The sequence below is a fragment of the Cimex lectularius genome, unplaced genomic scaffold (genome assembly GCF_000648675.2).
Source record: "Cimex lectularius strain Harlan isolate CLEC.00 unplaced genomic scaffold, Clec_2.1 scaffold315, whole genome shotgun sequence".
Lineage (NCBI taxonomy): Eukaryota > Metazoa > Arthropoda > Insecta > Hemiptera > Cimicidae > Cimex > Cimex lectularius.
In genome coordinates this window covers 16,397-28,859 of record NW_019392916.1, presented here as the reverse complement: position 1 = coordinate 28,859, position 12,463 = coordinate 16,397, and the positions used below count along the sequence as shown (strand labels likewise).

At 36.0% G+C, this 12,463-nt stretch overlaps 1 protein-coding gene across 1 annotated transcript in view; it reads left to right on the top strand.

The window, feature by feature from the left end:
* The window catches only part of LOC106667480 (GTPase-activating protein and VPS9 domain-containing protein 1), a 22,065-nt gene extending 9,602 nt beyond the window's left edge, over positions 1-12,463 (top strand). The window contains exons 4-24 of the mRNA XM_014395439.1: positions 1,143-1,319; positions 1,401-1,633; positions 3,930-4,094; positions 4,166-4,736; positions 4,792-4,963; positions 5,164-5,306; positions 5,362-5,946; positions 6,004-6,113; positions 6,174-6,253; positions 6,375-6,515; positions 6,572-6,774; positions 6,836-7,090; positions 7,149-7,246; positions 7,318-7,409; positions 7,468-7,670; positions 7,728-7,870; positions 7,931-8,044; positions 8,100-8,311; positions 8,368-8,482; positions 11,177-11,438; positions 11,507-12,463. Coding sequence (XP_014250925.1) covers positions 1,143-1,319; positions 1,401-1,633; positions 3,930-4,094; positions 4,166-4,736; positions 4,792-4,963; positions 5,164-5,306; positions 5,362-5,946; positions 6,004-6,113; positions 6,174-6,253; positions 6,375-6,515; positions 6,572-6,774; positions 6,836-7,090; positions 7,149-7,246; positions 7,318-7,409; positions 7,468-7,670; positions 7,728-7,870; positions 7,931-8,044; positions 8,100-8,311; positions 8,368-8,482; positions 11,177-11,438; positions 11,507-11,650 — 4,218 coding nt within the window. The 3' untranslated portion in view covers positions 11,651-12,463. The remainder of the gene's footprint in view (positions 1-1,142; positions 1,320-1,400; positions 1,634-3,929; positions 4,095-4,165; positions 4,737-4,791; positions 4,964-5,163; positions 5,307-5,361; positions 5,947-6,003; positions 6,114-6,173; positions 6,254-6,374; positions 6,516-6,571; positions 6,775-6,835; positions 7,091-7,148; positions 7,247-7,317; positions 7,410-7,467; positions 7,671-7,727; positions 7,871-7,930; positions 8,045-8,099; positions 8,312-8,367; positions 8,483-11,176; positions 11,439-11,506) is intronic.

The following is a 12,463-nucleotide window of genomic DNA, read 5'->3' as shown; positions in this document are numbered from 1 at the left end:
TTCATAAAGTATTACATCACCTGTATTCAGATGACTCCCAGATTTATGTATCCTTTACAAGCTGGAATTTTAAGAATTCAGTAGGACATGAACTCAATTAGCGAATTAGAAAAGTCCCAGGTTCCCTCCTTTATTCCTTATCTCCTAGGTTTTTGTTTACAATTAAAAATCATACTTTTCCTTCTGTCTCACCTTCAAGAACCTTGGAATTTTTGTCCTGGAAGCCCCATATCTCCCAGATTTCTACGTTATTTTGTTTCTTGTTGTTCCGACATGCCAGGCACCTTCTTCCCTTTTGTACCTTACAAATTTTAATTATGAATGTGTTTTGTTCAGGGGCACATCAGGGAGCTTGAAGATAAGCTTATACGTCTAACAAATTTTTTTTGTGTATTTTAACTTCTGCATCCCAAGGAGGTTTCATGACTCTGCATCGACGAAATGGTTATACCTTAATTAACACTTCCTTAGCTCCTTCCTTTATCATTTAACTTCCAAATTCCATACACATATGATGCCTCACCTTCAGATCCTTCGGACACTCACATTAAACTCGTTCCGCACAGTTGATCCTTCCTCATCTGTGCCTCCAATTGATTCCCTTCTTCACTTACGCACTGGGCCCCCAGCTCTTTTCAAATTTTAAGTTCTATCTCTTTAATTATCTCTTTCTAACACAACTTGGCACCAAAGATTTTTAATTATTTCTTTTTTTAAGTTTAATTTCCATGTCTATGTATATGCTTTGGCTCAACAATTTCTTCTCAATGCCATTTTCTGGATTATTTTAAATATTGGGCGATTTTGTCTCAAGCACAAAATTACTCTGTATTTTGAGTATAAAAAGATCTAATTTTTAATTGAACATTTAATATGTCTAGTAACTAAAACTTACTCTGTCAGTTTGTTGGTTTTATAATGCTCTAAGTGTCCGATTTTTGCTGAATTCAGACTGAATCAGTTTCTTATTTAAATATTATTAAATTTTCTTTTATCTTATTAATTTATTTTATACTCATTTCACATTTAATGTTTATAGTATATGCTGATTTTATGTACTGAGTAAATATAATATGTGAGAATCATTTCTAAACCCTTTGTCACTTTTCAAGTATTTTAATATAATGTTTTTCCTTTAAAAGGTTTTGACAGCTTCGTCAAAGCTTGCTCGTGTTGCCTGGACGACGTCGCAGCAAAGGCTCAACCTCAACAAGCTAGCCCTGTCCTGCATTGACGCCCCTCCGGCAACATGCTGCAAAAAAGCCAATTCGCTCGAGTGTACTATGTTCGTCGATGCGCTCACCACACTCGGATACCAAGTAATAGATTTTTTTAAAGGTTTTATTTTGCGCAGAAAGAATATCTTTCTCTCTCTCTATATATGTATATTTTTTTTCCAGAAATGTTCAAGCTATGGGGAAATGCTCTTTACTCTCAGGGAGTCGCCAGAGCTGATCGCGAGGATCTTGATTGCCGGGGAAAGGTGCCTCTCGGAGGAGATACCCTCTTTCGTACACAGCCTCGTAACTGGCCTTTTTACGAGCTGTGTCCTCCCGAAGGACAAGAACAGTGTTCTCAAAATCCTCAGCAACTTGGTCAATCACCAGTTCGTTCAGTCGGAAAACCCAAGGAGGTATGGGCATTAAAAAATAAATAAAAATAAAAGTAATAATAATAAAAATTAAAAAAAAAATTGCTTCATTTTGTTTTTACATTGTGCCTAGAAATGTCAAGGCTAAAAAGAAGATAGCAGGCGACTTATCTACACACAGATAGTACGCCTACTCTAGAATAATGACTTCTCATTTTATCCATTGTTTTGATTAATATAAGAAAAAAAATTACAATAAAAAATTACAAAAAATACCATTAGAATTAAATATGTAGTTAAATGATTTGATAGGTGAGTGTTAGTAAATTTTTAAAGAAGATTTACAAAAAAAGGCATGATTAAATAAAGGAATAAATTTATCAATAAAATTTTACTTTTTTTAATTGGGAAGTTAGCTTGCCCTCCCCCCAATATTTTGTTTATTGAGGCGCTTTTGTGAAAACCCCAGGGATATATTAAATTTTTATTTTTTGTCTAGTTTCTTTTCCTCAAATCAATTAACCGGACGCTCTGGACGTAGCTCATTAAGAGCGATTAAGCTTGGAGCAAATTTTGGTCTACTTTTCCCAACAGCAGAATCTCCATTTTTTTTTAAAGTAAATTTTAGTGCGATAGTTTTTAGGATGTGTTAACATATTTAATTAAAACATTTCATTTTTGTATTATTCGAAAACCTCAAAGGTCATCAAATCATCTTTTATTAATGTTTTGCTTTAGGCTGAATTGGGTTTTGTTGAGCTACCTCCAGAGCGTCCTGTTTATCGATGTTATTTGAGCAAAATATTCCAAAATTTTTATTTCTGAATCAGGGCCAAGTAATTTACTATCATTTGAAATAATAAATAAATTGGTGATTTATTGAAGAAGTTGGATATTTCGTTTATCATAAAAGCATTGTTTGAAAAAGTTTATTTGCAAATTATTCAAAAAACTGCTTATCGGTGTTATTTGAGCAAAATATTCCAAAATTTTTATTTCTGAATCAGGGCCAAGTAATTTACTATCATTTGAAATAATAAATAAATTGGTGATTTATTGAAGAAGTTGGATATTTCGTTTATCATAAAAACATTGTTTGAAAAAGTTTATTTGCGAATTATTCAAAAAACTGCTTATCGGTATTATTTGAGCAAAATATTCCAAAATTTTTATTTCTGAATCAGGACCAAGTAATTTACAATCAATTAAAATAATAAATTGGCGATTGACTGAAAAAGTTGGAGATTTCAATTATCAAAAAAACAGCGTTGAAATAATTGTGAATAAATTGAGGACAATTGCTCCAAATTAAAAATAGCAGAATCTCCAATTTTTGGTATAATGGACAACGTGTTTTTATGATGTGCTAATAAGTTGAAGAATGTAAAAAGTAAACTTGAGTACATTGGTTTTTATGATAAGAGAAAACTATGCGTTAAAACATTTCAATTTTTTTTTAAATTATTCAAAAGTCTCAAAGGTCATCAAATCCTTTTTTAATTATATTTTGCTTTAGACTGAATTGGATTTTATTGAGCTACCTCCAGAGCGTCCTGTTTATCGATGTTATTTGAGCAAAATATTTCAAAATTTTTATTTCTTAACCAGGACCAAGTTATTTAATATCATTTGGAATAATAAATAAATTGGTGATTTATTGAAGTAGTTGGATATTTCGTTTATCATAAAAACATTGTTTGAAAAAGTTTATTTGCAAATTACTCAAAGGTCATCAAATCATTTTTTATTTACGTTTTGCTCTAGGCTGAATTTGGTTTTATTGAGCTACCTCCAGAGCGTCCCATTTATCGATGTTATTTGAGCAAAATATTCCAAAATTTTTATTTCTGAATCAGGACCAAGTAATTTACTATCAATTGAAATAATAAATAAATTGGTGATCGATTGAAGAAGTTGGATATTTCATTTATCAAAAAAGCAGTGTTTGAAAAAGTTTATTTGTGAATAAATTGAGAACGGTTGTTCCAAATTCGAAACAGACTGCATAGTTGAATTTAGCGGCAAAAACCTTTCCAAAAATATATATTGATGAGTATCTTGCTAATTAAAATAGTAAAGTTCCTATCTGTAACCCTGGATAGTTAGATCGAAACTTTGTGGTTCATGAGTAACTAGACAATAAATAAAAGTTTATTCTTGGTTTTTTTTACCCTCAAAAATGACCCATTAAAAAAATATATATGGGGGGGGGATAAAAGTTAAACTATTTCTGCTTAAATCAATCTTTAACTTGTTCAATTATGAATAATAAAGAAAAAGGAAATGTATGATTTTAATTTTATATTGTATTTTTATGTTTGAATAATGTTCTTTTCAGAATGTTGCGGCGATCTTGCGCATTCTCACGGTTGTACTCGTCTTTCCATGAAAACTTGTTTTCTGCCAAGCTGTATCTTACAGCTGCACTATACGAGCCGATAATGCAGTTATTAATGATGGAAGAAAAGTACCTCGACATCGATCCTGAAAAAGTTGCCATAAGGTTTTATTCAAAAATCTGATTAATGATTTTTTTTAAATGTTGAATTTGTATTGAGTTAATTTTTCTTTTAGATTGGAGGAAAGGATGAAAAGGCCAGGGGCAGAAGGCTGTGATGATTACAAAGTCGATATTGAAAATCACAGGTCTTCAACGATTAAAAGTCTCGTCTCAATAACGCAAGTTTTCATTTTGAGCTTGAACGAAAACCTCCACTGCTTTCCCACTTCCATTTGCTGGCTCGTGAACCAAATATATTCTAAGCTCATAAAAGCTAACAGCCTTTCTGAAAAGGAAGCGTTCGCTATATGCACCGAGCTTATTTTTGCCAGGTTCATCTGCCCGGCCATCGTAAAGCCGGAGCTTTACGGCATAACGGACATTCCTATAAGCATCGTGGCGAGTTTCAATCTGATGCAAGTCGCCCAGATAATACAAATGCTCGCCATGAGGAAGTTCCAACCAGTCGATCCCAAACTGGAAGACCTTTATTCACATTTCGACAGCGAAAGTTCGTGTTCGATTATCGACTCGATGATCGATACGAACCTGTCGAACGACGAGCCAACTTTCGAGGAGGGAAATAAATTCGAAGTCCTTTCTACAAACGCCGCTCTATTTACTGAAGCAGAATTATACTCTTTGGTAAGTAATAAATAACTAAATCTTAATATTTTCTGTATAATTTTTTTTTTTTAAGGTGAATTTTCTAAGGACGGTATCAAATGAGATAAACTGTGAGGATGTCAAGTTGCAAAAAGAAGTGACTGAATTGATCAGCCAGCTTCCTACGTCAGTTTCAAATGGTCATGTCAAATCCGTAAACTCTTCACCAGAAAATTCATCCAAGAAAACTAGCATTCTGTCTAAAGGTGAGTACTCGAAATTTTATCCTATTGGAAAAAATGTAAAAATCAAAATTAAATTTCTATCGAGTGGATCGAAGTCATGATAGCTCAAGTGGTAGAGTAGTGGCGTATTTAGCCGAAGGTCGTGGGTTCGAATCCTGCTCGTGACACTGACTTTTTTATCTCAACTAAAAACCTTAATTAATTGAATTAATTTTCTATAGTGAGCAAAGGGAAATTAGCAGGGGTAAATGGAGGCGTAGAGAATGGTTCTTCACCTGAAGATGAAGACTCTGGGCCGACGGTGCTTGTTATTCCATTTGACCTTAACAATGAAACCTCATTAGGACTAGATTCAGAGCAAAAGGTACAAGATACTTTTACAAATAAATATTTTTTTAAAAACATTTTTTTCTTTTTAGATTTTAGCTTTGCAGAAAGAATCTAAGAACAGAAATAAAGGTAAGACTGAGCATATTGATAGGACGGAAGGACAGGAAAAACGGACAAGATTTTCTTTATCGCATGATGATGGCTCAATCGGAAACACCAGCGACAATTTAGAAGTTGTGTCAGAAGTGCCTTCAAATCACAGCGTCGCTTCATCACTCGAGCTAGAGACCGAGGATCAGAACGACAACCTTTCCGACATGATTTCTGCAAACGTGTCTGGCAGGGGGTCGCCGAACATATCCGGCCGCGACACTCCTTCTTCTCAGATAACCGAAGGCGACGAACTGACTTCGGTCGGCGCTGCCTCGAGGCAGCAGCTCGAGTTCAACCCGCTTCCGCCTAGGAAAATGCAACCCCAGCCCAGATTCGACTTGGACGACAAGTTCGGCAAATTCGAAATTAAAACGTTGATTGAAGGAGCTGATGAAACGGTGTCGCTCGTAAGCGATACGTGGAGTACAGATGTTCTCGCCAGTGACAGCGAGACCGTAGAACAGCAGCCGATTCAACCAGCTCCACCGCCGATTCTTTCTGAAACGCAATCAAGCAATCAGGTAATTAAACCAAATATATTTATGAAATTCTTATAATTCATTTTAACAATATAACAGCTAAGCGATGCAATTGAGACGGCTTCCGAAGCCTGGAGTACGGATGTAATGGCTTCTGATTCAGAAAGAATGACTGAAGTCGACACTGATGATACTGCAAGTGTAGCTAGGTCAGTATTTTATTTATTTATTTTTAATGTTCAGATAATTTTATATATTTTATCTTTTAGATCTGATGACACTGGACGATCTGAAATAGAAAGCCGTAATGAGCTTGACCAGATAGATGAAGCTTCAATGATGCCACCAGGTAGTTCTTGTCTTTCTCTAATATTTAAAGTATAATTTGAAAGGTTGGAATTAATAGTTTTAAAAGAGAAAGCCAAATGTTTTTCAATATAAATTGTCCCAAGTTTTGTCTGTGGTTTCAGGTCCTGCTGCAGATTGCAGATCGGTCAAAAGCGATTCAGCTTGTATGCCGTCGAATGCAACTGGACGAGGGAGTTCCCGGCCTGACAATAGGAGACGCACCGTTGAATATGTCGCAAGCAACAGGGATCACATCGGTCTCAGTAAGCCCTGTATAAATTTTATTGTTTTTTCCTTTTTCTAATTGTTTTAATTTTAGGCAATCATGAAGAAATGTCGCAGATTAATAAAAATATCGAGGTCAAGGTGGCTGCATCTGAGGCAGCCGGATCTCCTACGCATAGTGTTCCGACGTCAGAAGCTTCAGCCAACTCTCCGCTACATTCTTCTTCACTTCTTCCGCCTTTTTCGTCATCGAAGTTGCAATTTAGGACTTCATCTCAGGCGACATCAAGTCTTGAGGTTAGTTAAGAAGAAGAAAAAAAAAAGATTTTTTTTAATGATAATTTGTTTTGTATTTTAGGTATCAATGGATGATGACAGGATTGACAGGGAACCTGGTGCTGTCGGGGGTTGCTTCAGTGCTTCCTCGTCTTCCAGCGGTAGCAGCGTCGGTCCGAGGAACCCGCCGACTGAACTCAGCCTCACGTCAACTACAATAATTGTTCAAAACGGTTCTGTCCTGATGACGGACAATCCAATGCCGAAGCCAGCAGCGCATACAGGTGCTATTCCAAAAAGCATAAGTTTTGATAAGACTGCAGAAAGGGGTGACAAGGTGAATTTTTTTTTTTTTTAACCTGTGAAACAAAATAATTTATATTGTTTATTTTCAGGAGTTGCTTGATGAAGATGGAAAGCCAAAAAATAGTTTCTTCCGCAATTTAAAACTCTCTTTTAAGAAGCGTAGAGGAAAATCATTCAGGGGAGATTGGTAATTATTTAATATCAAAATAATTACAGCATGGAAGGTTTAATCCATCAAATGTATTTTTTTAAATTTAGTTATGAGCAGCTGCCACCCAGCGATACCGACATGTTGCCGCCTTTGAGGCTCAGGAGGGGAATGTCCGAGGAGCAGAGGACACCTCGAATCGGTATGCAGCGTCCTTCGACCAACCCCCTATTGTGCATCTAATCAAAAATTCTTTTCAGACACTTCCGAAGACATTCTCGCCAAGTACAGAGGTCAGAGGAATGACGTCGATACGGAAAAATCCAGGCCGGCCCCCAACCCGGAGACGAATGTAAACGACAAGGCAGACAAAGAATACGATGTGTTCGAAGACGCAAAGAAGAAACTCCGTCTCGTTCTGTCCACGACTGAAGTTCTCCAACTTCCAGATTTTCTTCCCATGGTAATTATTAACGATCGTTTAAAACGAAGAATGGCATTAAGCAAGGAAATATTTTAGAGGCAAGCTTGGGTCAGGAAAGAAAACGAACTTGTCGCTTTTCTTCAACTTCAACTTGCAGAAGCGATAAACCTGCAGGATTCTTGTCTGATCCCACAGCTTTACGAGACTCTGCGCTGTGTGAAAATGCTGAGCGAAGAAGAGTAAGTTTTTTTGCTTTCAAATGATTTCGAATAAAATATTTTATAAATGGATTCTTTCAGGTGTCATAAGCTGTTCCAGTCGCTTAAAATGGATTATAAAAACAGAATGCCCTATATTTCATATTTGATAAAATGCAGGCAATGTTTGTTATCCACTCTTTCAAACCTCGACAGGTAAAAATATTTTCATTTAAGTAAATTACAACATAATAAAAAACAAAAATTACAGGCTGTTAGAAAGAGTAAACAGAGAGAAGACTGTAATCCTCGGATTCTTGAGTTCACTCTGCGTTAGGATTTTCCTCGAAAAGAGAGAAGAGCAGATTTACAAGTTCAGCATGGAATTCCAATCGTTGACTCTCGCAGATGAAAAGAGCGATCTTCTTGAATCGTTCTTGAACGTCATATTGGACGAAATGGAACGCGATCCAGTCTGGCAAAGTAATTTTAATTTCATGTTGTAACGATGTTTGTTGTAAAATATTGTTTATTTCAAGGAGCAAGTGAGGATCAGATAAAACAAGCGAGGATAACCGTGGAACGATCTTTGTGCAGTACTGTTTATAATCATTCAATGTACCCTAATGAAGAGGGTGATACAGCTCGAGATCAGTAAGTATTTTTGTTTCTTCATTCCTAGTTATGAAACAAACTTTTGATAAGAAAAGTTCTGCTCAATTGCAAGCTTGAGAGGATCTTCCCTTTTAAGTACCACCTTATTCTAAAATCCTACATAACCGACACATAATTTCAAGTTATCAGTGGTTCGCACAGATGCAAGGGTTCCACAAGTATCTTAAAACCCATTTTCTGCTAAATAAACACTGCAAACATGAATATGATGCCGTTCAACTTTTACTATCATAAACATCCCGTCATGTCAGGTTCAGACATTCTCATTCCATTATTCGAAAACTCCATTGCATTTTAGACATCATTGCTAACTCTGGGGCGAAAGAAGTGCTGCTATCGTGTATTCGTATGTACAAAGCAAGCCTCATAAGACCGCCCTTCTACCTGCTATCTAAAATCCTACTTAGCTGACAGATACGATCAAGTTACCAGTGGCTCTCACAGATGCAGGAGTTCCCCAAGGAAGTATCTTAGGACCCCTCCTTTAAAAAATATACACTCCAAACTCCCTTTTACCTACCACCTTTTCTAAAATCCTCCATAACCTACACATAATTTCAAGTTATCAGTGGCTTGCACAGATGCAGGAGTTCCCCAAGGAAATATCTTAAGACCCATTCTCTGCAAAATAAACATTCTCATTCAATTATTCTAGAACTCCATGGCATTGTAGATATCATCGCTACAACTCTCATGTGAAAGAAGTGCTGCTATTGTATATTCATGGATAGATAGCCAGCCTCATAAGTCCTCCCTTTTACCTGCTATCTAAAATTCTTCTTAACTGACCGATACGATCAAGTTACCAGTGGATCGCACAGATGCAGGGGTTCACCAAGGTGTTAGGACACCTCCTTTAAAAAATATACCCTCAACCATTTCTACCACTTCTGAAAGAATCCTTACTACCTATGAACAAGATGCCGTTCAACCTTTTCTATTATAAACATCCCGTCACGTCAGGCCCAGACATTCTCATTCCATTATTTGAGATCTCCATTGCATTGCACACATCATCGCTACAACTCTGGGGCTAAAGAAGCGCTGCTATGGTGTATTCGTATATAGAAAGCAAGCCTCATAAGTCTGCCCTTTTACCTGCTATCTAAACTAGATGACAGATATGATCAAGTTACCAGTGGCTCGCACAGATGCAAGGGTTCCCCAAGGAAGTATCTTAGGATCCCTCCTTTAAAAAATATACACTCCAAACATTTCTACCTCTTCTGAAAGAATCCTTACCACCTATGAATGATGCCATTCAACTTTCGCTATTATAAACATCCCGTCTTGTGCGGATCAGACATTCTCATTACATTATTTGAGATCTCCATTGCATTGCACACATCATCGCTACAACTCTGGGGCTAAAGAAGCGCTTCTATGGTGTATTCGTATATAGAAAGCAAGCCTCATAAGTCTGCCCTTTTACCTGCTATCTAAACTAGATGACAGATATGATCAAGTTACCAGTGGCTCGCACAGATGCAAGGGTTCCCCAAGGAAGTATCTTAGGATCCCTCCTTTAAAAAATATACACTCCAAACATTTCTACCTCTTCTGAAAGAATCCTTACCACCTATGAATGTTGCCATTCAACTTTCGCTATTATAAACATCCCGTCTTGTGCGGATCAGACATTCTCATTACATTATTTGAGATCTCCATTGCATTGCACACATCGCTACAACTCTGGGGCTAAAGAAGCGCTGCTATGGTGTATTCGTATATAGAAAGCAAGCCTTATAAAGTCTGCCATTTTACCTGCTATCTAATCTAGATGACAGATATGATCAAGTTACCAGTGGCTCGCACAGATGCAAGGGTTCCCCAAGGAAGTATCTTAGGATCCATCCTTTAAAAAATATACACTCCAAACATTTCTACCTCTTCTGAAAGAATCCTTACCACCTATGAATGATGCCATTCAACTTTCACTATCATAAACATCCCATCTTGTGCGGTTCAGACATTCTCATTCCATTATTCGAGAACTCCATTGCATTTTAGATATCATCACTACAACTCTTGGATGAAAGAAGTGCTGTCAAGGTGTATTCGTACCTAATGCAAGCCTCATAAGTCCGCCCTTTTACCTTCTATCTAAAATCCTTCTTAACTGACCCATACGATCAAGTTACCAGTGGATCTCACAGATGCAGGGGTTCCCCAAGGAAGTATCTTAAGACTTCTCCTTTAAAAAATATAGACTCCAAACAATCCTTACCACCTATGAGTACATCGTTCACCCTTTGCTATCATAAATATCGTGTCATGTCAGGTTCACACATTCTCATTCAACTATTTGACAACTCCAATCCTTATCCAAAATTTTCGAACTATTATCAATGCTAATCTGTGTATCTAATTTTACTATTCACAACAGCCTAGCAAGAACAGCTACAAGAAGTTTCACAATTATCCACCATTAAAAATCAGATACTTCCCACACTCTTCCAAATAATTCTCTTTGTTGCCTGAAGCATCATTACTGGTCAGGCGTTCTCATAACTGACAGTGATTTGCTCTAATACATATTCCTCTTTTCTTCTTTTTTTTTTCTTTCTTGTGTTCATTATTTTAAAAAATATATGCTACTTATTTACACTTATAAAAATAAATAATAAATAAAATTAAAATTCATGAAGTTTTAATTTATTGCACTTCTAAAAGGGTTTTACAAAAGCACATCACCAAGTTGTCCAAGGTGATATCGCCGGATCACAAGGATCTAAGGATCCCACAGATGTTCCATTCCGAATGCCCTTGGCTGAGCGCGCAGACTGAAATACGTAAAATGGCTGCGTACAGGAGTCCAAGGGACAAACTGCATTGCGTACTCAGAAGTATAACAACGATAATGAATCTCCTGTCTCTCACGTGTGTTCCAGCAGCGGACGATTTGATGCCAGTACTCGTTTATGTCCTTATAATGGTATAATACTAATCTTAAATAAAATTTTTGGAAACTATTTTTTCCTACCAACTTCATCGAATTTACAGGCGAATCCGCCATCACTGCTCAGCACGATTGAATATGTCACTAACTACTACGGGAACCGGCTCGAAGGAGAAGAACAGTACTATTGGACGCAATTCTGCTCTGCGATCGAGTTCATCAAGACAATGGATTACACCAATGACTAAAACAGCTTGACAAACGCTGAATCCTGATTGTGATATATAGGTTTTACATGCATTTTCTAGAGCCCTAGATTGTAGAGGTTTGCTCATTATTCACAATTTTTTCCTCTTTTTTTATTTTTGTTTTGTTTTTGTTTTAACAGTATTAATATTAATTTCGGGGGATCTAAGAAAAACTTATAAAAGTAGTTGGGTAGAAGCTATTAGCAACTGCAATTTATCAATATAATAAAAGTAACATTCCTTTGCCTTCTATATTTTTTTTTAAGGCAATTTTTTAGGGGCGGGGATTCTATTCTCGAAGAATGGTGGAAGGTGATGATTTTTCATTTAAGGCCTCGAGTTTGTTTTTTCTTAGGTTTAATATTTTTATCACTTTCCCAGAAATTCTGATTGTAGATTAAATTTGTTCATTGATAAATGTTGAATGTACATATCTATACAAAACAATTTTTTTTTTCCAACCAATATTAATAAACTGATATTTTTATATTATTATAGCAAGTTACCCAGAATATTATTTGTTAATGATGTGTGTTTAAAGTAATTTTTTTTTTTCTAAATGTTGCTCTTCTTTTCTGGATTAACCGTTTTTTCTCCTTCATATGCTCATATTGTTTTCATTTTAGGGAATAATTCATAGAGTTACTTGTAACATGAATACTATTTTATAAATTTTATTTAAGCAATCATCCAATCCTTAGAAAGAATAATTCAATTTAATTGTGTCAAATATTCCTGTCATTATAGAATTATTTTAATTAATACTCATTTTCCAAGATCTAAGCAATTGGAGTTACCTGAATAAAAAAAGGA